Source organism: Oryctolagus cuniculus, chromosome 2 (assembly GCF_051225735.1).
Source record: "Oryctolagus cuniculus isolate XC-2025 breed Fujian yellow rabbit chromosome 2, ASM5122573v1, whole genome shotgun sequence".
Classification (NCBI taxonomy): domain Eukaryota; kingdom Metazoa; phylum Chordata; class Mammalia; order Lagomorpha; family Leporidae; genus Oryctolagus; species Oryctolagus cuniculus.
In genome coordinates, this window is record NC_142868.1 from 93,646,910 (window position 1) to 93,672,207 (window position 25,298).

Consider the following 25,298-nt stretch of genomic DNA (forward strand, 5'->3'; position numbering starts at 1 on the left):
CAAAAAGGAAACCTGTTGAAGTGAAATGGACACTGAGAAACGGTGACTTGATCAGCATAGCCCTGACTGTTAATGAACAACTTAGTACATTATCCTTCTTAGTAGTTTTTTTTTTTGTCTGTTCTACTTAATATGACTGGTTTAGTTCTGTAATTAATACACAGTTATTCTTAAGTGTTGAAAACTAACTGAAATGTGATCCCTGTTAAACATAAGAGTGGGAATAAGAGAGGGAAGAGATGTACAATTTGGGACATGCTCAAGCTGACTTGCCCCAAATGGTAGAGTTAGAAACATACCAGGGGACTCCAATTCAATCCCATCAAGGTGGCATGTACCAATGCCATCTCTCTAGTCCAAGTGATCAATTTCAGTTCACAATTGATCATAATGAAAGGACTAAGAGTCAAAGGGAGCACATAAACAAGTCTAGTACCTGCTAATACTAACCGATAGAATAAATAAAGGGGAGAGTGATCCAACATGGGAAGTGAGATACTCAGCAGACTCATAGAATGGCAGATGTCCTAAATAGCACTCTGGCCTCAGAATCAGCCCTAAAGGCATTCGGATCTGGCTGAAAAGCCCATGAGAGTATTTCAGGCATGGAAAGCCAAGACACTCTGGCAAAAAAAAAAAAAAAAAAAAAAAAAAAAAACACCAAACCTAAATGAAAGATCTCTATGAGTGAGATCCCAGTGGAAAGAACAGGTCTTCAAAGAAGGAGGTACCTTTCTCTGAAGGGAGGAGAGAACCTCCACTTTGACTATGACCTTGTCTAAACAAGATAAGAGTTGGAGAACTCAAAAGGCTTCCATAGCCTTGGCAACTCATGACTGGTGCATAGGGAGATTACTGATGCCATAAACAGGAGTGTCAATTTGTAAAGTCAACAACAGGAGTCACTGTGCACTTCCTCCTCATGTAGGATCTCTGTCCTTAATGTGCTGTACATTGAGATTTAATGCTATAACGAGTACTCAAACAGTATATTTCACTTTGTGTTTCTATGGGGGTGCAAACTGTTGAAATCTTTACTTAATGTACACTAAACTGATCTTCTGTAAAAAAAAAAAAAAAAGAAATTATCAATTCCCAACTTGACTCTCACTGGGATTAAACATGACAATAGGTCTGATCTGATTTCATCATCATTTAAAAAAAATCATCTATTATTTTTCACTTTATGTTTCTGTGTGGGAGCAAACTGTTGAAATCTTTACTTAATGTATACTAAACTGATCTTCTGTAGATAAAGAGAATCGAAAATGAATCTTGATGTGAATGGAAGGGGAGAGGGAGTGGAAAAGGGGAGGTGTGGGGAGCAACTCGGACTATACTGTTACTGGAATTAAGACTTATTCTATGCATCTGCTCTCCCACAATATGGCGCTGGGAGAGAAGAAAACAGCTTCTACACAGCTGCCTCCAGTTCAACCAATAAACTGTAGGACTTGCTCCTGATTGGAGGAGAGCAGCGTACTCGGCGGGTGGGCAGCCGAGTTAGGATTGGCAGAGGAGGACTATAAAGGAGGAGAGAGACGGCATGCACCAGGAACATCTAGCTGAAGGAACACCTGTGCAGCCCCCGAGAAAGCCGGCCGGCAGTGTGCCGCTCCCCTGCGGAAGTGGGGAATGTGGCAGGGGGAACCGCCCTTCCACGGAGGTGGAAGGGACAGTAGCCAACCCGGGAAGAACCAGCAGCAAACCCGGGGAGGGCCGAGCAGACGAAAGAACAGCGCAGGGTCCTGTGTCGTTCCCCCACGAAGATGGGGAGCGACAGGGAGGGTTGCGGGTGGGAGGGACGTTATGGGGGAGAAGTCATTGTAATCCATAAGCCGTACTTTGGAAATTTATATTCATTAAATAAAAGTTAAAAAAAATAAATTAATTAAAAAAAAAGACTGGGGCCAGCACTGTGGTGCAGTGGGTTAAAGCCCTGGCCTGAAGTGCCGGCAACCCATATGGGCCCAGCTGCTCCTTTTCCCATCCAGCTCTCTGCTGTGGCCTGGGAAAGCAGTGGAAGATGGCCCAAGTCCTTGGGCCCCTGCACCCACGTGGGAGACCCAGAGGAAGCTCCTGGCTCCTGGCTTCAGATTGGCATAGCTCCAGCCATTGCAGCCATCTGGGGAGTGAACCAGTGGATGGAAGACCTCTCTCTCTCTCTCTCTCCCTCTCTCTGTAACTCTGTCTTTCAAATAAATAAATCTTAAAAAAAGAAGAAGAAAATCAAGACTTATTTGCACAACAGCAATGCCTGCTAACCCACTTCATTGATCGGTTTGCCAGCTGGTGTCTGTGAAAAGCTTTGTTACCACTTTTGTTATCACTTCATTAGCTGTTTCAGTAACTGTACCGTTATTTATCATATTTTGTAAAAGTAGACGTAAATTCAAATTACTGCCTATTTTAGTTCAGTCTTCAGGCCTAAGGATCCACTAAGGTAATGTAGGCATAAGGCTCATCTTCCAACTACAAGCTCTTCACGTCTGTGGGCAGCCACCACCAGCCTCTGTATTTCTAATGACAGCTGCAGTACTGACGCTATGTAGAGCCAAACTTCGACATCCATGGGGTGTTAATTCAGGAGGACACCCAGGCCTGCAGATGAACAATCCCTTGTGTAAAAGGCCAGTGTCTGCATACAACTATATGCTTTCTCCATCACCCGGAAGTTACTTACAACACCTAATGTGATATGAATGCTATGTAAATAGATACTCTAACTGCATTGTCTACGAAATAGTGCTAAGAACAAAAGTCTCCACACATTCAGTGCAGATATGGGTTTTGTTCTGAATATGTTTGACTCACAGTTGGCTAAATGCATTGGTGTGAAACCAAAGGATAAAGGAGGATTAACGGCTTTTTAAGTTAAAGTGTTTTTTTCTAGGATTTTAGGGGAAGTTCCTCCCTCCCCCCCACCCCGCCCACCTTTTTTTTTTTTTTATAGGAAAGCCAGGCAGATCCTCTGAGGATTCTGAGAGCACGCTCGCAAAAGTGTCACAATGACAGTGTCACCCACTAGCCTAGAGTCCCCTGAAGGCAGAGAGCATGCGTTGCACCTGATTGCATCCCCAGCACTGGGTGTGGTTCCTATCCAGTAATAATCACCTGCCAAGTGTGTGCTGTGTGACTAGTGAGTGAATAAATGAAGAGACCTCTCGCTCGGGTAACTCCATGGCAACAGACACCTGTGATATTAAGCTTCCCCATGTATGGGGAGAAGCTTTGGTCCTGGGCACACAGCCACACAGAGGGTCCAGACCCAATTTACCAGGGAGCCCGCTGCTTCCTCAGGCTCCACTAGAGAGGCCCCATTTTCTTATAGTGGCAGAATCTTTTTGAAAAAATGTAGAATGGGACACAATTTTATATCTTTCCTTCCCATACCTCTGGGCCTTTATAGACACAAATGTGCCAGAGATCTTCAGGGGAAAAAGCTTTTCACAGTATTTCATTTGTCGAAGAGACCACAATAATGTGGAGGCTTTGAATAGAGAGACAGAATGTCGTCTCCTTTTACATATCAGTACAATGTCATATTTATATTCCAAGGTTTAGCACAATGCCTATTATACAGCAGGTGCTCACTGAGTAGTAGTCAAAAAAAGATAGTAAACAAATACATTAACAACGATTTTTTACTTTGTGTAAATCTAATATTTTTAATAGCTTAATATCAGTTCACAATGTTATAGAACTCCATTTACTGCAGAAAATTTGGTCCATGTGTAGCAGCTTTAAAATAAAAAACCGTTTTTGGGCTGGCATTGTGCATAGTAGATTAACCCACTGCCTGCAGCACTGGCACACCGTATGGGAAAGCTGGTTTCTATCCTGGCTGCTCCACTTCTGACCCAGCTCCCTGCTAATGCGCCTTGGAAAGTAGTGGAAGACGACCCAAGTCCTTGGGCTCCTGCGTCCACCTGGGAGACCTGGATGGAGCTCCTGGCTCCTGGCTGTGCCTAGACTAGCCCTGGCCACTGCAGTCATCTGGGGAGTGAACCAGTACATGGAAGATCTCTCTTTTTCTCTCCCTCTCTCTCTGTCACTCCAAATACATAAGTAAATCATTAAAAAATAAAAAGACAACTTTCTGGCATGGAGTTAAAGATAGAACCTTAGGAGCAAGCAAAATACTATAGGACAAATCTCTCCTAAGGCTGCACCTTTTCCCAATCACTCCACCTTTTGTAAGTGAATCCACACCCCCCACAGAGCCCACCATGATTGAAAAGCCAGCTTAAGGTCTTTCTGGAACCTGAGGAGAGCCACAGTGGAGCTCACATTAAGCAGGAAAGACCCTCAACCAGCACCAGCGAAGGGCTGGGGAACACTGAGTAAGGAGGGGGAATTCTTTCTTTTCTTTTTTTTTAAAGATTTATTTCTTTATTTGAAAGGCAGAGTTAACAGAGAAAGAGGAAGACAGAGGAGAGCGAGAGCGAGAGCGAGAGAGAGACATTCTTCCATCTGCTGGTTCATTCTTCGAATAGCCACAACGGCCAGAGCTGGGCCACGCTGAAGCCAGGAGCCAGGAGCTTCATCTGGGTCTCTCATGTGAGTACAGAGGCCCAAGGACCCGGGCCACCTTCTGTTGCTTTTTCAGGTGCACCAGCCGGGAGCTTGATCAGAAGTGGAGCAGCCAAGATTTGAACAGGCAACCTTGTGTGCCGCCAGTGCTGCAGGCAGCAGTTTCACCTGCTGACCCACAGGGAAGCACCTCAAGGGTAAATTCCTTAGCAGCATCACATGATGTTGTCAACAACCAAAGAACGGTCACTTGACCTGGGCTTGGGAGGGTGCATGCGTATGCGTGTGTGTGTGTGTGTGTGTGTGTGTGTTTAAATATTTATTTATTTATTTGAAAGGCAGAGTAACAGAGGCAGAGGCAGAGAGAGGAGAGGTCTTCCATCCGCTGGTTCACTCCCCAATTGGCTGCATGGCCGGAGCTGTGCCGATCTGTAGCCAGGAGCCAGGAGCTTCCTCTGGGTCTCCCACGTGGGTGCAGGGGTCCAAGGACTTGGGCCATCTTCTACTGCTTTCCCAGGCCATAGCAGACAGCTGGATCTGAAGAGGATAGCCCGGACTAGAACCAGCGACCACATGGGATGCCAGCACTGCAGGTGGCAGCTTAAACTGTCATGCCACAGCGCCGGCCCTGGCCCTGGAAGGGTGTGTCTTGACATTGGCTTTGCTCTTGTCAACATCTCACAACAGAGGACATAATTTGCATATTTCCTGGAAGTGCAGGGAGGTTTCTAATTCCCTGGTTTTTCCAGAATGCATACGTGGATGAGGTGCCAGTGTGAACATCATTCCATGTTAGAGGCCAAGCCCATGTCTTTTGGAAGTTAGTCAGTGATGAAGAGTTCACCAAGCTTCACTAGACAGTGGTTGGTTTATCAGCTTCATCAGTAGCAATAAACAAAACCCCATCCCAGCCGATGAAAGAACTGCCCTATAGGACGCAAACAGACACCGTGGATGCTCTTCCAACGGCACTTCTTGTTGGGTTTGAAATTGAACAGAAATCGCAGTTGTTCCTCATACTCCCACTAACTTCAGGCTTTTCCTATCAGCATCCCCAAGGCCTTGCCCAGGTGTCTTTGAGAATGTGAATGCTCTCTCTGGCTGTCGTCTTGATGAGGAGGAGACGCACCGGGCAGTGCACAGGGCTATGCATCTTCCTCCCTTCCCACTTGTCCTCTGCATTGCTTCTGCCTGGTACCCTGGCCTCTGGGATCTCCCCACTCTGGTCCATCACAGATGACCTACTTCCTACTCATCTATCTATCTATCTATCTGTCTATCTATCTATCTATATTGGCAGCCATTTGGGATAAGTAGACCTTCCCCCAAATCCAAGATTTACGTCTACTTGGGTGCTCATAGGTTTCCCAGCATCCTCTCACCTGCACCCACCTGACATGATGGCTAATCAGGACCTAACTTTCCCCATCTCCCTGTGCCTTTGGCCAAGTCGATCTCTCCACTCTACAAAAACCTGTCTCGATCTTCCACCTGTTCTGATGCTAACTCCAAGGTGGAAAATGACATTTCTCTAGTCACAAATCCCAAAGCTAGGTGGTTGCCTAGCTCCTAAATTCTTTCTTTTCCATATCTGGTGTTTTATTTATTTCAATAAAGTTATTATTGTGGGGGCCGGTGCTGTGGTGTAGCGGGTAAAGGTGCCGCCTGCAGTGCTGGCATCCCATATGGGCACCAGTTTGAGACCCGGCTGCTCCATTTCTGATCCAGCTCTCTGCTGTGGCCTGAAAAAGCAGTAGAAGATGGCCCAAGTCTTTGGGCCCCTGCACCTGCGTGGGAGACCTGGAAGAAGCTCCTGGCTCCTGGCTTCGGATTGGCGCAGCTCTGGCTGTTGCAGTCAATTGGGGAGCAAACCAGTGGATGGAAAACCTCTCTCTCTGCCTCTCCTTCTCTGTGTAACTCTGACTTTCAAATAAATAAATAAATCTTTAAAAAAGATATTACTGTGTCCTCCCCTTCCCCAGACTCTACGTCCTTGGAGACTAGAGGATGACTCCGAGGTATTTAAGTATGTCTTCCTAGCTGCCAGCGAAGGGCCTTGGTGCATTTGAGTGAATGTGTGTGTGAAGAAAGGAAGGAGTGAAAACAATCTCGTCTGTGTCACACTGTTTCCCCACCTCAGTCCCATCCCAAGAAGATGACAGGGGCAGGAGCCACTTTAGCAGTTTAATCACCTAACCCAAAACACGCTCTCCGAAGATCAGAGCAAGTCTGCATCCAACGGCGGAGGTGTCAAAACACATTAAAAATAATAATGCAAAAATAACCAGGTGTAATCTAAGCTGAGTATTTTCTCCTGGCACCTCCTCCCCTCCCATTCAGCTCGGAACTGTGTTCTGTAATTATCTGTTTTAAGGTCTTATTTTCTGCTGATTCTTAACGAGATAAAATACAAACAGCTTTCCGAGATTGAAAATGTTAGCGTGCGGAGGGAACTTGTGCTTGTGTTTGAATGGACTCAGTGGACTGAAAGTACTCTCTACTTCTCTACTTGAAACACTGACTTTTTAGGTCAAGCATTGAACACGGGGAAGTGTTCAGTCATCCAACTCATTCTGACTGCATCCTAGAAACTGGAGACTGGAGTGTAGGCTTTCAGCTGGGGAGCAGGAGTGAGACCAACAGCTCAGGGCTTCTATCGACTGCAGATTGTTTTAGATCCTGTGGGTGATGCAGAGGAAAAAGGAATGGATGGGCCCTTGGGAAAATTCAGACAAGACCAAGGCTGGGTTATATGTAGCAGAACGGATGCTGCCCAATGCACAGCCCTGGAATCCACACTTCAGGAGACAACTGGAATGTGGCTGGGAGTGTGGTGTGGCAAAGGCATTAGCAAATCATGAGCATCCCGTGCCCCTGCAAGGCGGGGAACTGGAAGGGAACAGCTGTCAAGCTGACCGTCTTGCCCCCCAAACACCTGCCACTTTCTCATTTGGCTCTCCATTTCTATCTCCCTGCTAGCACTTTCTTTCTCACCGGAAACTGTAATTAAATAAATCGCTTTCCCATACATCGCCCTGCCTGTGGTCCAGCTCCCTTCAAATCCACCCTCCACGTCACTGTTGAGACCAAGTTCTAAAATGCAAATGTCCACATGACTTTCTAGCTGAAAATCTTTTTAATAAATGCATTTAGTTGTCTGCTTATATATATTTAGTTATTCAAAAGGCAGAGTGACAGAGTGTGTGTGTGTGTGAGAGAGAGAGAGAGAAGAGAGAAGAGAGAAAAAGCCTTCCATCCATAGGTTCACCCCCCAAATGGCCACAATAGTCAGGTCTGCCAAGCAGGAGCCAGGGCCTCCACCCAGATCTCCCACATGGATCACTGCGACTCAAGCGCTTGGCTCATCGGCTGCCGATTTCCCAGGCACATGAGCAGGGAGCTGGATCGGATGCTAAGCAGCCAGGACTTGAATCAGCTTGCTGACAGAGGATAACGGCTTACACGGCCGTGCCACAGCAGCAGCCCTTGCTGAAAATCTCTAAGTCACTCTCCATCACCTTCAGGGTACCTATAAGCACTCCACGCGCGCTGTGATTTGACCACCTATCTCCCATTAACTCCCAAGGTGACCTTAAGCTCCAATCATGCCCTCGCCTGCCCCGGTGCTTTTGCATAGCTCCTGGCCTCTGCCTGCAACTCCAAAATCCTGCTGGGTTGTCTCCCCTGGACGGTTGCCCTTCGGAGCTCACTCAGCTCCTCTGAATCTCAAAGACCGGGAGTTCCACTTCTCCGTTCCCACGTGCAAGATGTCCCACCTGCGTGGAACACCTGGTTCTCTCCCTTGCCCAGACAGGACTCCAGCAGTGACCGGCAGCCTCTGTGCTGGAATGAGGACTTCAGTGGGATCCCTGTCAGGACTATTTTTTTTTCCTGTAAATAAACTTCCCTTGAATGCCCTTAATGCAGGAGCCAGCAGGCTGTTCCTGAACTTATTTCATTCCCCAAATCAATGACTGTCCAAGAATTTGTGTTTTTCCATGCACTCAACTCCTGTCAACACCTTTCAAAAGACCTAAGTTAGTTGTCCTTGCCTTCAGGGCTAAAGACACTCCATGATTCTGCTCCTGCCATCTGTGATCAAACTCTGGACCTCTCATCAGAAATGCTTGTTACCCTGCGTGTCTGATCGCGGTGTGGAAAACATGGCTTTGAACACAGGAGCTAGGTAAAGGGAGCATTCAGAAAAGAGACAGAAGCAGGGCTCACTCTCGGGCGGAAGGAAGAGCAGGTGACCTAGAATGGAAATGAACTGTCTCTTGGTAAATGCCAGAAGGAGCGATTGGACTCCCAAGGAAGGCAAAGACACAGACATCTTTGTGTGTTTCAAATACAATGATCCCCTATCCATTCCTAACCTGACTTTCTGCCCCTCAGCCATTCGCCCTCAAATGCACCAAGTTCCTTCCCCTCACCGGGCCCTTAAACACTTGCTGTCACCTCTGCGGGGGATGAGCAGATGCTCCTGCCTGCATCCCTGGGGTCCCGGCTGCCAGTCTCAGCTGCACTGGAAAGCTGCCACCACCAAGCCTATTTAAAGGAGCCTGATCCCTCTCCCATTATTCACCATAGCATGCCCTTTGGCACTTACCACAGGCTAAAAATGTACCACCCCATGTTCCCTGCAGGGTCACAAACACTTTGCACCCAGCATAGGGTCTGAGTTCAGTAAGCCTCAGTGACGTGAACAGGAAAATGACAGAAAAAAGAAAGGACTGCGTCACGGCTGAAACAGAGAACAGAAAACAAACTTTCTGTTTCTCAAAGTTTGACCCAAGTCACCTGATCAGAGCTTCTTCTGCTCCTCTCATTTCATAAGGAAATAAAGAGTCCAGGTAGTGGGGCCGGCCAGCGCTGTGGTGTAGCGGGTAAAGCTGCTGCCTACAGTGTCGGCATCCCATATGGGCACTGGTTCTAGTCTTGGCTGCTCCACTTCCAATCCAGCTCTCTGCTATGGACTGGGAAAGCAGCAGAAGATGGCCCAAGTCCTTGGGCCCCTGCACCCGTGTGGGAGACCCAGAGGAAGCTCCTGGCTCCTGGCTTCGGATCGGCGCAGCTCCTGCTGTTGTGACCAATTGGGGAGTGAACCAGCGGATGGAAGACCTCTCTCTCTCTCAGTCTCTGCCTCTCCTTCTCTCTCTGTGTAACTCTGCTTTTCCAATAAATAAATAAATCTTAAAAAAGAATCCTATGGAGATTCTCAAGAAAACTTCAGATGGGTAAGTCTGTGCCAGCTCCATTAACTCCAGCCCTAACATCTACCAAAGCACGGAATGCGTCAAGTAGGACTTGTCTCCCCAAGATTCAAGCAGGCCCTTAAATTCTGATGTTTTAATGTTAGTGACTGATGGATTAAGGGTGGGGGCTTGATTAACGATGGAGTGGGGTCAGGGGAGGTTTTTGCATCACTGGGGATGTGCCCTAGGAGGGTGATTCTCTGGGGAGATGTTCATTTATCTGCCTGGCTGTTCCTCTGTTTCTTGGCTCACCCTGTTATCCTTCCTCTGCACCTGCCTCAAGGAGAGTCTATCAGACCCCAGACCCAGGTACCGCCCAATCCTGAGCATCCAGACTGCGAGGTGGAACAAGCCTGTTCTTTCCCAAGAAGCTCCTCTGGGCTGTGTTAGCTTAGGTGAGGAGAATACAGAACAGGTGCAGTTCAGGCACAGAGCTTCAGAGACACTGGAGCTGGCTTCTGCTGGCTTGGTTCTCATCACAGTGGGCATAAATCCCTGTTCTTGACTTTAAAGAAATAAAACGCATGACCCGAGGTGTGTATTACATATACTCAATTCCACTTGTGGGTGAGATGGTTTTGACTCCGAAGACGACGAGGGTTTGGGAAGATGGAGTTTATCACACAGGACAGTCGTCTGCCTGCTTTCTGACTAGCTGTGATGGTTTCAGAATGCCCCTCTTATTTTCCAATCGCCTTTCTCTTTCAACGTGGAGTCTGTTGCCCTCCCAGCTTGAATACGGCTGAGTGCAACGACATGTGACGGAACGTGACGTCAGGAGACCCCGGAGGACAGCTCCCACCTGCTGCTCCCTTGCACGGCTCGCTCTGTGGGAAGCAGCTACACAGTGGGAAACCCTCAGAGCAGTCCACAAGGAGAGAGACAGAGGCCTCCCCCTGATAAGCCAGTCACGGGAGGGAGCCACCTTCTCTTTATGCTTTTACTGCACTTTTCAGATTTACCGGCCATTCTCTTTTTTGGTGAAGTTACACAAGATTCGACAAACCCACCTATCCAGGAAGCCGCCACTATGCCCCAGCCCACATTTGCTTCCTCCACTGGGGTCAATGTCTCCTCGCCACCACCCCCCCCCATGCCTGCGCCTAAGCCTCTTCGCCTATGACCTGAATGAACCTGTGCTGACGCTGGCTAGAGCTGGGATCGGTGCAGATGGGGCATACCTTCCCTCTCGGGAGAATCTGTATATGATTTATCAACTACTCCTTCTTTCTTTCCACAATGGACGGGGCCACCTGGCACAGCCAATGCCCCAGCTCTGTCCAAGTGTGCAGAAGACAGTGACCCTGGCTGGCAGCTGTGCTGCAATGCTACAAGGAACTCCAAGCAGAATTACCCAGATGCCTGCACGGACCCTGTGAGAGAGAATAAACGGCTGCAGTTCTAAGCCAGTAAACACGGAGTCCCTGTGGCACAGAACTGTGGCACTGGCTGCTTTTGAAAGCCATTCACCTTTCTGCCTCCCCCGCCTTTCTCTTCATCAGCCTTGAAGCAGATGCTTGCCTAAGCGCCTTGCACAGGGTATCTGGGAAGTGGCAGGTAGAGGCGTGCCACTGTCTTGTTGCAGCTAAGCTGCTCACTGGCTGGGAGGCAGGCAAAGACCAAGCCAAGGTTACGCGGAGTGACCACCTGAGAGTAATTTGAAAAGTAAAAAACTTTGCTCCACCGGACCCCCAGGCTGAGTCCCAGATCAGCTGCCGGGCTCCCCTTGAAATTCATCCCCCATTCCTAGAAGCCCAGGCAGCGGCTGCATCCCAGAGGGAGCTGGGATTCTAGTGGCTTCTCCAGGGGTGTGGTTTCTCCTCACAACACGTTTGCCTTTCAAATTCAGCCCCCAGGAACAATGAACATGATGCATTCACACTTCTATATTCACTTCTAGGGAGATGATATGCACACACTAGATACTGCATTCCCGGAAAGATGAGGGGGAGGGGCTGGAGTTGTGGCTTGGTGTAACAGGTAAACCTACTGCCCGCAATGCCAGCCTCCCATATGGGTGCCAGGCTCATATCCCGGCTGCTCCACTTCCAGTCCAGCTCCCTGCTAATGGTCAAGGGAATGCAGAGGAAGATGCCCCTGCACCCATGTGGAAGACCCAGAAGAAGCTCCTGGCTCCTGGCTTCAGATTGGCCCAGCTCTGGCTATTGCAGCCATTTGGGGCATGAACCAGTGAATAGAAGATCTCTCTCTCTTTCTCTCTTTCTCTCTCTCTATATATATATCTGCCTCTGCCTCTCTGTAACTCTGCTTTTCAATTAAATTAAAAAAATCTTTTAAAATATTGACTTAGAAATAGATGTTGGGGTGACACTACAGCATAGTGCGTAAAGATGTGACCAGTGGTGCCAGCATCCCATATGGGCACCTGTTCATGTCCCGGCTGCTCCACTTCTGACCCAGCTCCCTGCTAATGGCCTGGAAAAGCAGTCCTTGGGCTCCTGCACCTTCGTGGGAGACCTCGATGGAGTTCCAGGCTTTTAGCCATTGCAGCCATTTGGGCCATTGGGCCATTCCAAGCCCATGAGAGTATTTCAGGCATGGAAAGCCAAGACACTCTGGGGGAAAAAAAAAAAACCTAAATGAAAGATCTCCATGAGTGAGATCCCAGTGGAAAGAACGGGTCATCAAAGAAGGAGGTACCTTTCTCTGAAGGGAGGAGAGAACTTCCACTTTGACCATGGCCTTGTCTAAATATGATCAGAGTCAGTGAACTCAGGGGGCTTCCATAGCCTTGGCAGCTCATGACAAGAGCCTAGGGTGATTACTGAGGCCATAAACAAGAGTGTCAATTTGTTAAGTCAACAACAGGAGTCACTGTGCACTTCCTCCTCATGTAGGATCTTTGTCCTTAATGTGCTGTACATTGAGATTTAATGCTATAACTAGTACTCAAACAGTATTTTTCACTTTATGTTTCTGTGTGGGAGCAAACTGTTGAAATCTTTACTTAATGTATACTAAACTGATCTTCTGTAGATAAAGAGAATCGAAAATGAATCTTGATGTGAATGGAAGGGGAGAGGGAGTGGGAAAGGGGAGGGTTGCGGGTAGGAGGGACGTTATGGGGGGGAAGCCATTGTAATCCATAAGCTGTACTTTGGAAATTTATATTCATTAAATAAAAGTTAAAAAAAAAAAGCCAGGGCTTTAAAATAATAAAATTAAAACAGAAACTTAAAAAAAAAACAGAAATAGATATCTCCCAAGTTTCAACTGTTCTTCAATAAGGGGCTAAGCATTCAGTGTTCTAGTTAGTTGATGCTGAGTCACTGGCAGTGGGTGCGCTGGCAATCGGGAGTCGGGTCTAGCCATGACTCAGCAGGAAACAGTCACTCACCAGCCATCTCTGGCCTCAGAATCCTGCTCTGTAAACGGAAGGCATGCCAGTCGCCGACACTTCACGCCTTCCCAGCACTAGGGAACTCAGACGCTTGGAAACAGGTTTACCTTTTCAAATGAATTCTTTTGCGCCAGGTCTGCAGGTGAGAGCGAGAGCAGAATAGCTACTGCCAAGATGGTGAAATGACTGGGCATTTTTTTCATCCTGAAGTTTTTGAAAGAAGAAATGTAATAAAGCTTTGCAGAATGAATATTGCATTTGCACCTAGTCATAACTTCTGGTGTGTTTGCTTGGGTTTTTTTTTTTTTTAGAGAAAAATTACATTATAAATTTGACTTGTTTCTGGGCTGGTGTTATGGTGCCGTCACTTGAGATAACAACAACCCATATGAGAACACCTGCTTGAGTCCTGGCTGCTCCACTTCTCATCCAGCTCCCTGCTAATGCACCTGGGACAGCCGCAGAGCACGGCCCAAGTGCTTGGATCCCTGCACCCGCGTGGGACACCCGGATGGAGCTCTTGGCTCCTGGCTTTGGCCTGGTGCCACCCCAGCCACCATGGCCACTGTGTGTGTGGGGGGGGGGAACCAGTGGATAGAAGATCTCTTCTCTCCCCTCCCTCCATTCTGTTTCAAATAAATACAAATAAAATCTTTCAAGAAAAGTCTTATTTTTTTAACTTTTCATTTTATTTGCGAGGTAGAGAGACAAAAAAGATAGAGAGGGCCACTGGCTTCTCCCCAAATGCTACCACAGCTCCAGGAGCCTGGAACACATCTGAGTCGCCCACAGGAGTGGGCAGGGACCGGAGGACATGGCCATCCCCTGCTGGTTCCCCAGAATGTGCATCAACAGGAAGCTGGATCAGAAGTGGAAGCAGGACTGGAACCCAGGCCCTCACGTTCATGAAATGCTGTGTCCCAAGCCTGCCTCCATAAGTAAGATTTCATAATCTACATCACCACTGTTTCTAAATAAGCAACCTCCTTCAAGCTGTGTCTTACACTGGCAAGAAGAATTTAAAGTACAAATAAAATGTCTTAAAAACTTTCTGACTACTGACTTTCATAACTCCAGAATTCAATTAACTTCCTTTTTCTCTAAATTAGACTACAGACTAAGAAAGATAAGACTGTTTTCCTTATTAAATTAAAACTTGGAATATCATATCATCAGTTTTCTGGAACAAGTAACACTTAGATTGAGTCAGTAACCGAAGTATACATATTAATAACTATTTAGATTATTCCTGTTTGTGATTCTTTATTAAGCTACAAGAATAATTTCCTCTTTAAAAATTCTATCTTCCACTTGAAAAAAAGATGGTAAGAAGAACATGATTCTGTAGTTTCCAATAACTGCATAATGGAAACAGAAAAATAAAATTTTGAAAGATGCAAATCATTTATACTATTAAATTACCAGGTCAATATAGAAAAATCAATTTTATGTGTCAGTAATATATAAAAATGAAATTTAAAAATACAAAATATTTGTGGATAAATTTAATAAATAATGTACAAAACATTTATGCTGATAGAATTTAAAGAAACATCATATAGAGATATAGGATGTTCATGGATTAGAAGACTTTCCAAACTAATCTATGCATTAAACTCAATTCCATTCAAAATTCCAACAAGTTTCTATGTATAGATTGATGAGATGAATCTAAAATACATAGAAGTGCAAAGGATTTAGAACAGCCAAACAATCTTAGAAAGATGAACCAAACTGAAAAACTGGCAGTACATCACTTCAAGACTTCTTCAATTAAAAAAACCAATGCAGTGTGGCACTGGTATAAAAATAGGCAAAGAGATTCACAGAACATCATAGAATGTCCAGAAATGGACCCTCTCCACACACACATAAATAATAGATTCCCAATGAAGGTAGTTCAAAGCAATCCCATGAGGAAAAGTAAATGCCCCCAACAAATTTTCTGTTGTAAATTGTGCAAATATACAAAAATAACTTTCAATCCTTACCTCACACCATATACATAAATTCATTTGAGATACGTGTGTCATAATCCTAGATATAAAACCAAAAACTACAAAGCTTATAGAAGACATGCAGGAGTATCTTTAAGCATGGGTATAAGTGAAAATGTTTTAGATGGGACACAAAAAGCAATGATTATACCATAAAGAAATATAAATTGAACTCCAACAGTTTCAGAATGTCTGTTTTTTCACAGAAACACTGAACAAAACAAAGTCCAGTCACAGTCCAGGATGAAAGAACCCTGCATCTGATGTAAGATGTGTATCCATCATGTATGAAGACCTTCTGCCTATTCAATTCATATTAAAAAGGAAACAGCTAAATTTTTAAAAAGTGAAGAATATGCATCAACAAAGACTTTGCAAAAGAAGTAAATAAATATCAATAAGCCCATTTAAAAATTACTTGTCATGATTAGTCAATGTGGCAAAGCAATTAAATCCATCAAGGCATCCTATAAGGCTGTCAGTTCCTCTCTGGGTTGCTCCTCTTACAATCCAGTTCTCTGCTAGTACCTGGGAGAGCAGTGGATGATGGCCTGAGTGCTTGGGCTCCTGTATCACGTGGGAGACCCTGAGGAAGCTCCTGGCTCCTGGCTTCGGATCAGCCCAGCTCCTGCCTTTGTGGCCATCTGGGGAGTGACCCAGCAATGGAGGACCTTTCTCCCTGTCTCTCCCTCTCTCTGTCTCTAACTCTGCCTCTCAAATAAATGAATAAATCTTTCAAAGAAATCCATCATGAAACACTCCCTCAAACCAACTAAAGTGGCTAAAATTTTAAAAGATTGACACATACATGCTGCTGAGACTATGGAATCTTACAGGTTGTTTAGTGGAATCCAAAACAGTTCAGTTACTTTGGATTTTGGTAGTTTTTTACACAGTTAAAAATACACATAATTTATGACCTAGCAAGTCTACGAGATATTTACTGAGAAAAGTAAAACATATGTCACTCAAAAGAAAAGCAAAACACTTGTACAAGAGGAGAATGGGCAGACAAACTGTGAGATTGCTGTTAGCAGAATTCCACTCAGTCATTAAAAAAAGAAAACCACTACGTCCTATAAAAAGACAGATTTCAAAAACATTACATTATGCAAAAAAAGCCACACATGCAGAAAATACATACTTGGTGATTCTGACATGAAGGTTTAGAACAGGCCCAACTCATCGGCGGTAGAAAACAAATCCTAAAAACGGCCCCCAGAGTGGTAAACTGAGATTGGCAAGGGAAGGGAACCCAGTGGAGAAGTTACACATCTTAAGAGGGGCGTGGTTTACACGGGCATTTGCCTTGCGAAAACTCACACAACAGCCCTCAGAGCCCTGCATTTCTCTACATGGAAAAGACACGTAGGCTTTTAAAAATTAGAATTCAAGGATAGAATAATTTCTGGTCAAAAATATTCAATCAAGATCCCTTTAGGAATGAAATGATGGGGGCCGGCGCTGTGGCGTAGCGGGTAAAACCACTGCCTGCAGCACCAGCATCCCACATGGACGCCAGTTCAAGTCCCCGCTGCTCCACTTCTGATCCAGCTCTCTACTATGGCCTGGGAAAGCAGCAGAAGATGGCCCAAGTCCTTGGCTCCTGTACTCACATGGAAGACCTGGAAGAATCTCCTGGCTCCTGGCTTCAGGCCAGCTCACTTCAGCCCTTGTGACCAATTGGGGAGTAAACCATCGGAAGAGAGGATGGAAGACCTCTCTCTCTTTCTCTCTCTCTCTCTCTCTCTGCCTCTCCTCTCTCTGTGTAACTCTGATTTTCAAATAAATACATAAATCTTTAAAAAAAAAAAGAATATGGCCATTTTTAACTGATTTACACTTTTGCCTTTATGGATGGATTAATCATGCATTAGAAACATTCTTGAAATAGGGGTGTGTGTGTGTGTGTGTGTGTGTGTTTTAAAAAGTACTGGTTACCATAGTTGCTTTCAACTTGCAGCTTTTGCGATATTTACTGCCTGAATAAATAAGCACACATCAGTTGTCGCTGGGATGGGTGAAAAGGTTGGTTTCAAGGACATGGCAGTTCAATGCTAATCGCATTCCCCATGCTACTGAGTCACAGGCACATTGAGTTAGCAAGTCAAAGAGCAGGCTTTCTGTCTTGGGTCTGAAAGAGAGGGAGCTGCTCAGATGTTACAGAATCCCGCCGCCCGAGTCATTAAGATGTGGTTGAACATAAAAGATGCAACACTGATAATTCAAAAGCGACAAGGAGAATGTGCTCTGGGAATAATTCTTCTTCAAGTCATAATATCTGGCACAAAACATAAATAAAGCCCTATTTTTCTCCTTCAGTGCCTTGCTGTGAAAAAGCCACTGAGCCAACTTGTTATCTGCTAGGAACAGCAGGGTTGCGGGCAGGCCCTCAGCTACAGAGAGACACCTTTCACATTTTATTTTTTCTTTCACAAGACCTAGACTGAGAACAGAAGGAACGCCCCACCAAAAACCACGGGTACCCCTGGCTCAATACCTTTCGCGGTGAGAGACTCTGACCCACTGGGGTGTCAAGCTCTCTTATTTTCCAGGGCTAGAACATCTACACCAAAGCAAAGGGGTTTTAGCGTTTCCTTCTCATACCGCATTTTAAATTACATATCTTGGGGGAAAAAAAACAGCCCCTAGTAAAGCTCTCTAGATGCATCCATGGATGCCAATCTGAAATCTAAGCTGTAGGATTCTTTGTCAGGGACCAGTTTGTCAGCTGTCTGCCACTGGCCTTCCCTGCTTCTTTGTCAAACAGATGAGGAGGCTCCAAAACATTTCATGGAAAGATGTGATTAAAAAAATAAGTTCATTTCGGTGCCCCCAATTTTGAAATCCATGCAGGTTTTGTTTTGTTTTCAGAACAGACTTATCGGGTAAAGTCTTTGAAGATCTCTTGTGTTTTATTCCGTTTCCATGAAATGCATGCTCACCTGCTAAAATGCGGCTCATGTTTCTTGCTCCACCTCACCGGGTCTTCCTTGATGAAGTCTTCCCCAACCACCCTATTCAGAAGACAGCTCTGTCTGCTCCCAGCTCACGGAACCCGATCTTCCATCTCCCTTTCCTGGTCCAGAATCCTAGCAGGTCATCTATTCTAACTGCCCCTCTTGGAGGTCCACAGGTGGAACAAAGCTCAATCCGCAGAACCCATTTTAAACCCAGGCTGCGCGTCAGAATTTATTTGCAAACTGGGTTATTTATAGCCTGCAGCTGTTGGGAGTAATGATTTTCTGTGCAGCCCATAAGAGCCTATCCAAGCCACACCACATCTGAGCAGAGCATCAGTAGTTCTCTGCAGAAGCACTTCCTCAGAGAAAGCGAGTATGCATTCGACTCTGAGCTGCCAGCGTCAAACTGGTCAACAACGTCTAGTTCATTAAAAACACGCTGTTGATGGAACAGCCCAGGAAACTCACAATTCAAACCAGGGCTTCCCAAGGCACTCCCAGGACTGAGTCTCATCCCACACACACTTCCCAAGTCTCCTGAGCAGCTTCCAATACCTCAAACGAACTTCAAATGTCGCAACGGCAAATGCCACGTGGCTGCCAACAGTCAAAGGAAAACCTCGGAGGAGAGGGAGGGGACGGGTGGGGAGCCAGCTGCTAACTCCACAGCGCCACACAGCACCACGCACCTCGGCTTCCTGGCTATTTCCACTAAAGAAACATGGACTTGCTTTCAGTCATTAGACGGATTCCATTTGTTGCTTTGTTTTGGCTGAGCTTATTAAAAGCACGATAGTTGAAAATAAGATAAGGCAATTTGGCCTTCTCAGCATCTTTTTTTTTTTTTTTTCACACTGCGTATTGACAAAAACAATCAGTAGAGAAGGCATTTCGGGATCAAGCAGAAGGAAAAGCTACCCGGTTCATGGGTGACTGTCCTTGATTGGAAAATGCCAATAAAAAATCTAGAAATAAATGCATTGAGTGAAACAAGGGAGCTCACAAAAATTAAGCGCAAGCTGGTTTTCTGCTCACGTCCTTCTCTTTCTGTTTCTTCTGGGGGAGCGTCTCCTTTCCTTACTAATTAACACAGGGAGAGGAAAGACTCCTCTGTGCAATAGCGCTACCGTTGTCCTGGAAGCCCCGTTTCACGGCAGAAATGACGAGAGCCGGTCTTACCTCTTAGTTCTCCCATATCCAGGGTTGTCCCAAGCTGCTCTAACAAAGCCACCCGGGCTGCATTCTTTTTGTGTTTCTTGCCATCGTAGTGCTGCTGGGCCATGAGAGGGTTATTAAACCAGGCTGCACAAAGCCCACAGTATCTGTCTGAATCTCTTCTTTGATAGGGAGATGCGACCACTGGAGCAGTGTCCACCCGCGGGGGTTTCAGGGAGCTCAGGGGTGTGGCTGTGAGAGACAACAAGCAGAGAGGGCCACGTTAGTCCACTGCTGAACACCTGCCCCACTCCGCCCCCCAACCTGAGGATGCAAGAGCCTCTTCTCAGTCTGCAGTGGCAAAATCCGAAGGCGGGTACCGGGGCAGGAACGTTATCTGCTGAGATCAGAGTCTGCATATTGTCATGCCAAGATGTGGTAGCTCAAGACTCTATCCCTTAGAGGAAATAGAACAGGTTTTTTTTTTTTTTTTTTTTTTACTAGTTTTGGAGGTGAAGGTAGGATCTATTAGTCAAAAATGAAGCCAAGAGTTGCAACAAACATTGAAAGATTCGGTGACATGGAAAGTTGCAGGGACTTGAAAGATTCTGAAAGAATGAGCTGGACATTTGTGTGCTACAAATGGAAATCACCAATACAGACAGGACTTTTCAGAGGATTAGAAGCAGATCTGCCAGCGACACGGAGTGTACCAATGGAGGAAACCCTGCTCGATTATTGTCAATGACTTCTGCTTTTTTGGGACAGGCTGTTTTTCAACCCCTGCTTGTTAGAGTTGATGCTGGAAGCACGCTTGTCATTTAAAAGACTGAAGGAAAAGCACTGCAGAGTAGATATTGCTAACTGAGCTGCAAAGGCTTATGTCACTACTTAGAGAGGGCACAAGCCTCGCTATTAATTTAACACCTTCCACTAGGAGGTTACAGTTCTTTTTGGTCCAGAAAAAAAATTATGACTAGAACTTGAAGGAGTTCACTAATTAAAAGTAAAAATAACTTTTGTAAATATTACAAGTTCTTTCAATCTTTCCAATGATTGAGACTCCTATTGTCCCATTTCTCAGACAATGGATAAGGGCAAAATGTGATACGAAATCCTTAATTTGCAAGGCTGGTGCTCCTCCCAACACCATGCAGGACTCTGGACACCCCTGCAATAAACAAAGGTATCCTTCTTTTACTCTACACCCATCCATGTTATAGTTTATACATGGGTTTCTTTAATGTTGGTGAAAATAATATTTAATATTATTTATAATATTTAACATAATTTTATTCAATATTATTTTCACAATATTTAATATCAATAGAGCAGAACCTGTGTGAACTTTCGTCTGCAGGAACGCAGCTGACAACACCATGGAAATCAGGGACTGGGGTCTGGGCCCTCAATAAGGAGGTAAAGAACTAATTAATGAACTCCAAAGCTTTCAAGTGACTTCGATTTTTTAGACTAAATAACTGATAGAGAAATAAATAATTGCTCAATGATATTTCAGTCCTAGACAGGCCTGTATCATGACATCAGATCAGAAGGTTTTCACTCGCTTAGATTCAACTGAATGGTGTCATTTCGGTAGGGTCTCACACAAACACTATGCCTCTTAAAAGCTTCATTTCTGGATTCTGACATATATCATCACATAGGAATAAAGCTCAAATGTGGGTCGTCCATGCCAGCCGCCAGCAAGTATCATTCTGCTTTGACTTAGCAATGCTAATAAAAGCTACAAATGTGCAGTTGACCTGCATGTGAAAGGACTGGCATCCATTTTTCTCAAGGAAATTGGATCTTGCTTCTAAAGTTTCCTGCATCCTTATCAACTTCTGAGGATTTACAGCCGCCTATTATTTTTGATGGCTGTGGAAAACACATCAACTGCTTACTATCTGAAATGAATGTTGATTCTGGAAGCATGATTTATTTTCCTCTGAACTTGGCCTTAGAGAAAACATTTCCGAGTCGATTTTATCCATTGATACCTGATACACCACATCCTGGCAGATGTGATGCACTATAGAATATTCATCAACTAAGATCATCTTATCTTGCACCTAGCAGAGCAGTTTGGTGCCACATCTGTTTTGTAGCTTCTTGAAGAATCCCACTGTTGTGCAGAAGTACCGTAGCGTAGCATGTCTAAAGTCTGAGAGTTTAGTTTATCCTTTTGCTTCTGTTTCCAACGGCCGTCACCATTCTTAAGCCAGTTTATAAGAAGGCAGACAAGGCAGGAGCATGAGAACAGTCTGGAATCACGGTCCAGACTCTCAGGTCCAGACAGGCTCTATCATTGTGGAATGGTGTGAACCTTCGGAAAATCACTGACGTCTGTGGCTTCTACAAGGTCACTTCAGGGTCACCGTGGCTTTTCCAGCCACTGTTCTTTGGAATGCAGTAAGCTGTAGAAGCTCTCTCCCTTTTGTGCCTCTGACTCAATGCCATATATGGAAATTATGCGGGAGGAGAGCAGGCTCTAGGTTTTAATAAGCCCACATGTGTACATGCACTGGAGGCGCTCACATTCGCAGGTGAGCGCATGCTGTTCTGATGAAATGGATAGAAAGTGGTGTAAAGACTAGCATCTGGTTTAAAAGTATACACTTAGCAAAAGACTTTCATCGCTATGTGATTTTTATTTTAATTTCAGACCAAGTTTTCATTGTAAATTTTGAAAATGATTTAGCTAAATATTGACTTTACCTGCCCTTTGTGCAATTTACGCCAAGAATTAATTCATCAAAACCAGTGGCTTTAACCATCAGACTCACCACGCTTTAAAAATCTCTGCCCAGGTGTACCACAGACCAATTGTACCAGAATCTTTGGGGGTGGGAACCAAAAATTAGCAAATTTCTAAAAGCTCCCTTCTCCCTCTCCCTGATCCATGTGTCCCAGATCACAACTGATGTGGGGAACCGTGGATCTAAATATTGCCAGATTTTCCTTGAAAGTTTTTATTGAATAAGACTTTCTCAAATCTTCACATCAAAGAAAGTCCCATCCAATAGCAACAGTTTTTCTAAAGGTAATGGGTGAAAAGTCACATCATTATTCATGAGACAGAAATAATATTTTGAAAAATAAATTTAACCAATTTCCCATTTTACCAAAACATAAAAGATTCTCCAAAAAATAACAACTGAATTGTGCATCAATATTGGTCACATGAAATAGTCACTTTGAGTCATTTTCTCACTCAAATGCACAAAGCGCTGTGTTGCAGCCCTTCCTTGCTCTGGTGGCTTGGCCTGGAAGGCTGAGCCATGATGACCTCTCTCACAGCCATGCCTCTGCCATACAGATGCTCCTCCTGCCCACTTGCTCTCTCAGATCTTGACAACACATGGGAGAAGTCCTTCTCCCTTCTCTAAACTTGTGAGACATTTATCGACTGCATAATGCATTCAGGATTTCTTAAAAACTTTATACTCTTAGTTGTGTTAATGTGAGTGTCTAAGAGAACCCACACCATAAGCTTCTATTAAAGACCATTGTGTTTGCTGGCTTCTCATTCCTTATTTCAATTCAGAAATGGTTTCAAGTTTCATTATTTGAAAGGCAGAGTGACACAGAGGCAGACAACAGACAGGCAGAGAGAGCTTCCATTCACTGGTTCACTCCCCAAATGGCCACAGCACCTGCGGCTGGGCCAAGCTGAAATCAGGAGCCAGGAACTCCTGCTAGGTCTCCCATGTGTGAGATAGGAACCCAAGTACTTGAGCCATAATCTGCTGCCTTCCAAGCACATTAGCAGGAAACTGTATCAGAAACAGGAGCGACTGGATCGTAGGCACTCTCCTATGGGATGTGGACTGTCCCATAATGCTCACCCCAGAAAAAAAAATTTAAGACCCTGAAATTCAGTTTCTTGCTGATTCACCTGTTTCCAAAAGCTGACTTGAAGTCACATAAGGCTTTGTATCATACGTACGTGATACAGACACACAAACTACAGCAGAATTACTAGTATCTTCCTTGATCGGCATAAACATAGTGTATGGAATACCACAGGTGCCTTATTATGTATCTGAAGTCCTAAAATATCTCATTTCCAAAACACATTCAGCCTCAAAGGCTATAAATAAAAGACCAGTAGTCAGCAGCCAATCCAGACCAGCACAACTGAATACTACTTGCTCTACTGCTTGAGACGATGAAAACAAACCCATTTTCTAACTTGGAAGCTAGGACTCCCCCAGTCCTGGAATACGTTTCAATGTCCCTTGTAGTGTCTTGATGAGGTCTGTCCAGGAGCAAGTTTTCAACAGCACTTGAAACCTGTTGGATAGGTTGTCCTGAAAGAATTCGTGTCTCTGTCCTGTGTCTGCTTCTCTCTAGCAAAGTGAGCTCTGATGGTTTAAGGACAACACATTCCAGAAAATTCTGTGTGCCCCTCTCTCACAACACTTTATCACTCCTTGTTGCCACACTTGTCCATGGCCAGATTCTCCCTGGGCCAGAACTTGGTGCGGTGAAAGACAGTCTGGGGTCTGGGCCTGTTCCTGAGAGAATGAATGAATGAATGAATGGATAAATGAACAAATGAATGAATGAACGTTCTTCATACTCCAAGTGAGCAAAGACGGCACCCAAGAGTTGGCTTGTTTCTTCTGGGTCATGTCATGTGGGGCCTGGGTAGGAGGGTGGTGTGTCAGTCAATATAAATACAAGGAGGTAGATGATCCAGCTCTCTGCTATGGCCTGGGAAAGCAGTAGAAGATGGCCCAAGTCCTTGAGCCCCTACACCTGTGTGGGAGACCTGACAGAAGCTCCTGGCTCCTGGCTTCTGGCTTTGGATCGGCGCAGCTCCAGCCATTGCGGCCATTTGGGGAGTGAACCAGCAGATGGAAGACCTCTCTGTCTCTACCTCTCTCTGAACTCTTTCAAATAAATAAAATAAATCTTAAAAAAAAATACAAGGAAGTAGAGATCCTGGTGGGGAACAGGCTGGACTGCAAAGAACCATCTGTCCAAGTATATACCACATCCCAGTCTGACTTCTTGTTTTGGACTCAACTAAATCCGCGGAAGTCATCATTCCTATGAAGTTCTGTCCTTTTCTGGGATGGCCTACTGCTACAAGTCTCAGTACAAATAACGAACACCCTTCTGGAAAACTCACTTTACACGGGAATCCATTCACTCTGATTGACTGCTCATGGCCTTCAAACCCTCACCCTGGCTTCTGGTACAGCACCCACCACTCCAGTTTTCCTGCAACTGAGAAGGTTCCCAGGATGTGGGGATTTCGGGGATAAAACAGGGGAAAATCCTTGGAAATCTGGACCAAGTTGGTTGTCCTAGGTCCTGGAAAGAGAACTGGCTTCAGGACACTTAGAAGAAATCAGAATAGTGACTTAGGAAATAGAACACAGGGACAGTGACAAAGCTTAGGGGTCATTGTTCAAAAGGCTAGAGTGGGCATTTCAGCCAAGCAGGCGGGATCCACCAGGAGGCTGTCCTTAGCTGGAGAAAGGGTAACAGAGCGGGCAAGGGATTCTCATCTCCCCTTCGCCTTCCAGACTAAGGCCAGGCAAGGGGGAGTGGGGAGGCTTGCCACGCCCACATCTCAATCTCTCTCTCACTTTCTCTTGCTCACTCTCTCCCCACTTGTCTCCCCTTCCCACTCTTTTTCTGCGTATTTATTTTCTCCATTCATTCCTTTCTCTATTTTCCCTTTTTTGCTCATTCTTAATGTTTTATAGGATTTAAGATAAAAAAAAATCAGTCCATATCAGTCCATTCTTATAGAGTGTGGGGGCATTGGATGTAGAAAAACAGAGCTAGATATGTACTCAATTTAAAGTTTGTGGTTTTTTTTTTTCATCAAAAGGATTCTTATTTATAATCCTGGTTGTGTGTCATTGTGCATTTTATTATGTCTGAGCCATGTACGTTCCTATTTAAGCTGCTTAAAGTCCTGTTTGGCTTCAAGCTTCTGCAGAGGTAGATCAGCCTGCCCAGGGCCCCCTGACGAGTAAGCACCAGAGAAAATGGCAAGGGCCAGCTCTAC

The 25,298-nt window shown here is 45.2% G+C and overlaps 1 protein-coding gene across 4 annotated transcripts in view; it reads right to left on the reverse strand.

The window, feature by feature from the left end:
- The window catches only part of ZMAT4 (zinc finger matrin-type 4), a 367,435-nt gene that overhangs the window by 96,883 nt on the left and 245,254 nt on the right, over positions 1-25,298 (reverse strand). For all 4 annotated transcript variants that reach the window (XM_051832388.3, XM_051832389.3, XM_089327366.1 and 1 more), the window contains one exon: positions 19,289-19,516. In XM_051832388.3, the coding sequence (XP_051688348.1) occupies positions 19,289-19,516 (228 nt within the window). The remainder of the gene's footprint in view (positions 1-19,288; positions 19,517-25,298) is intronic.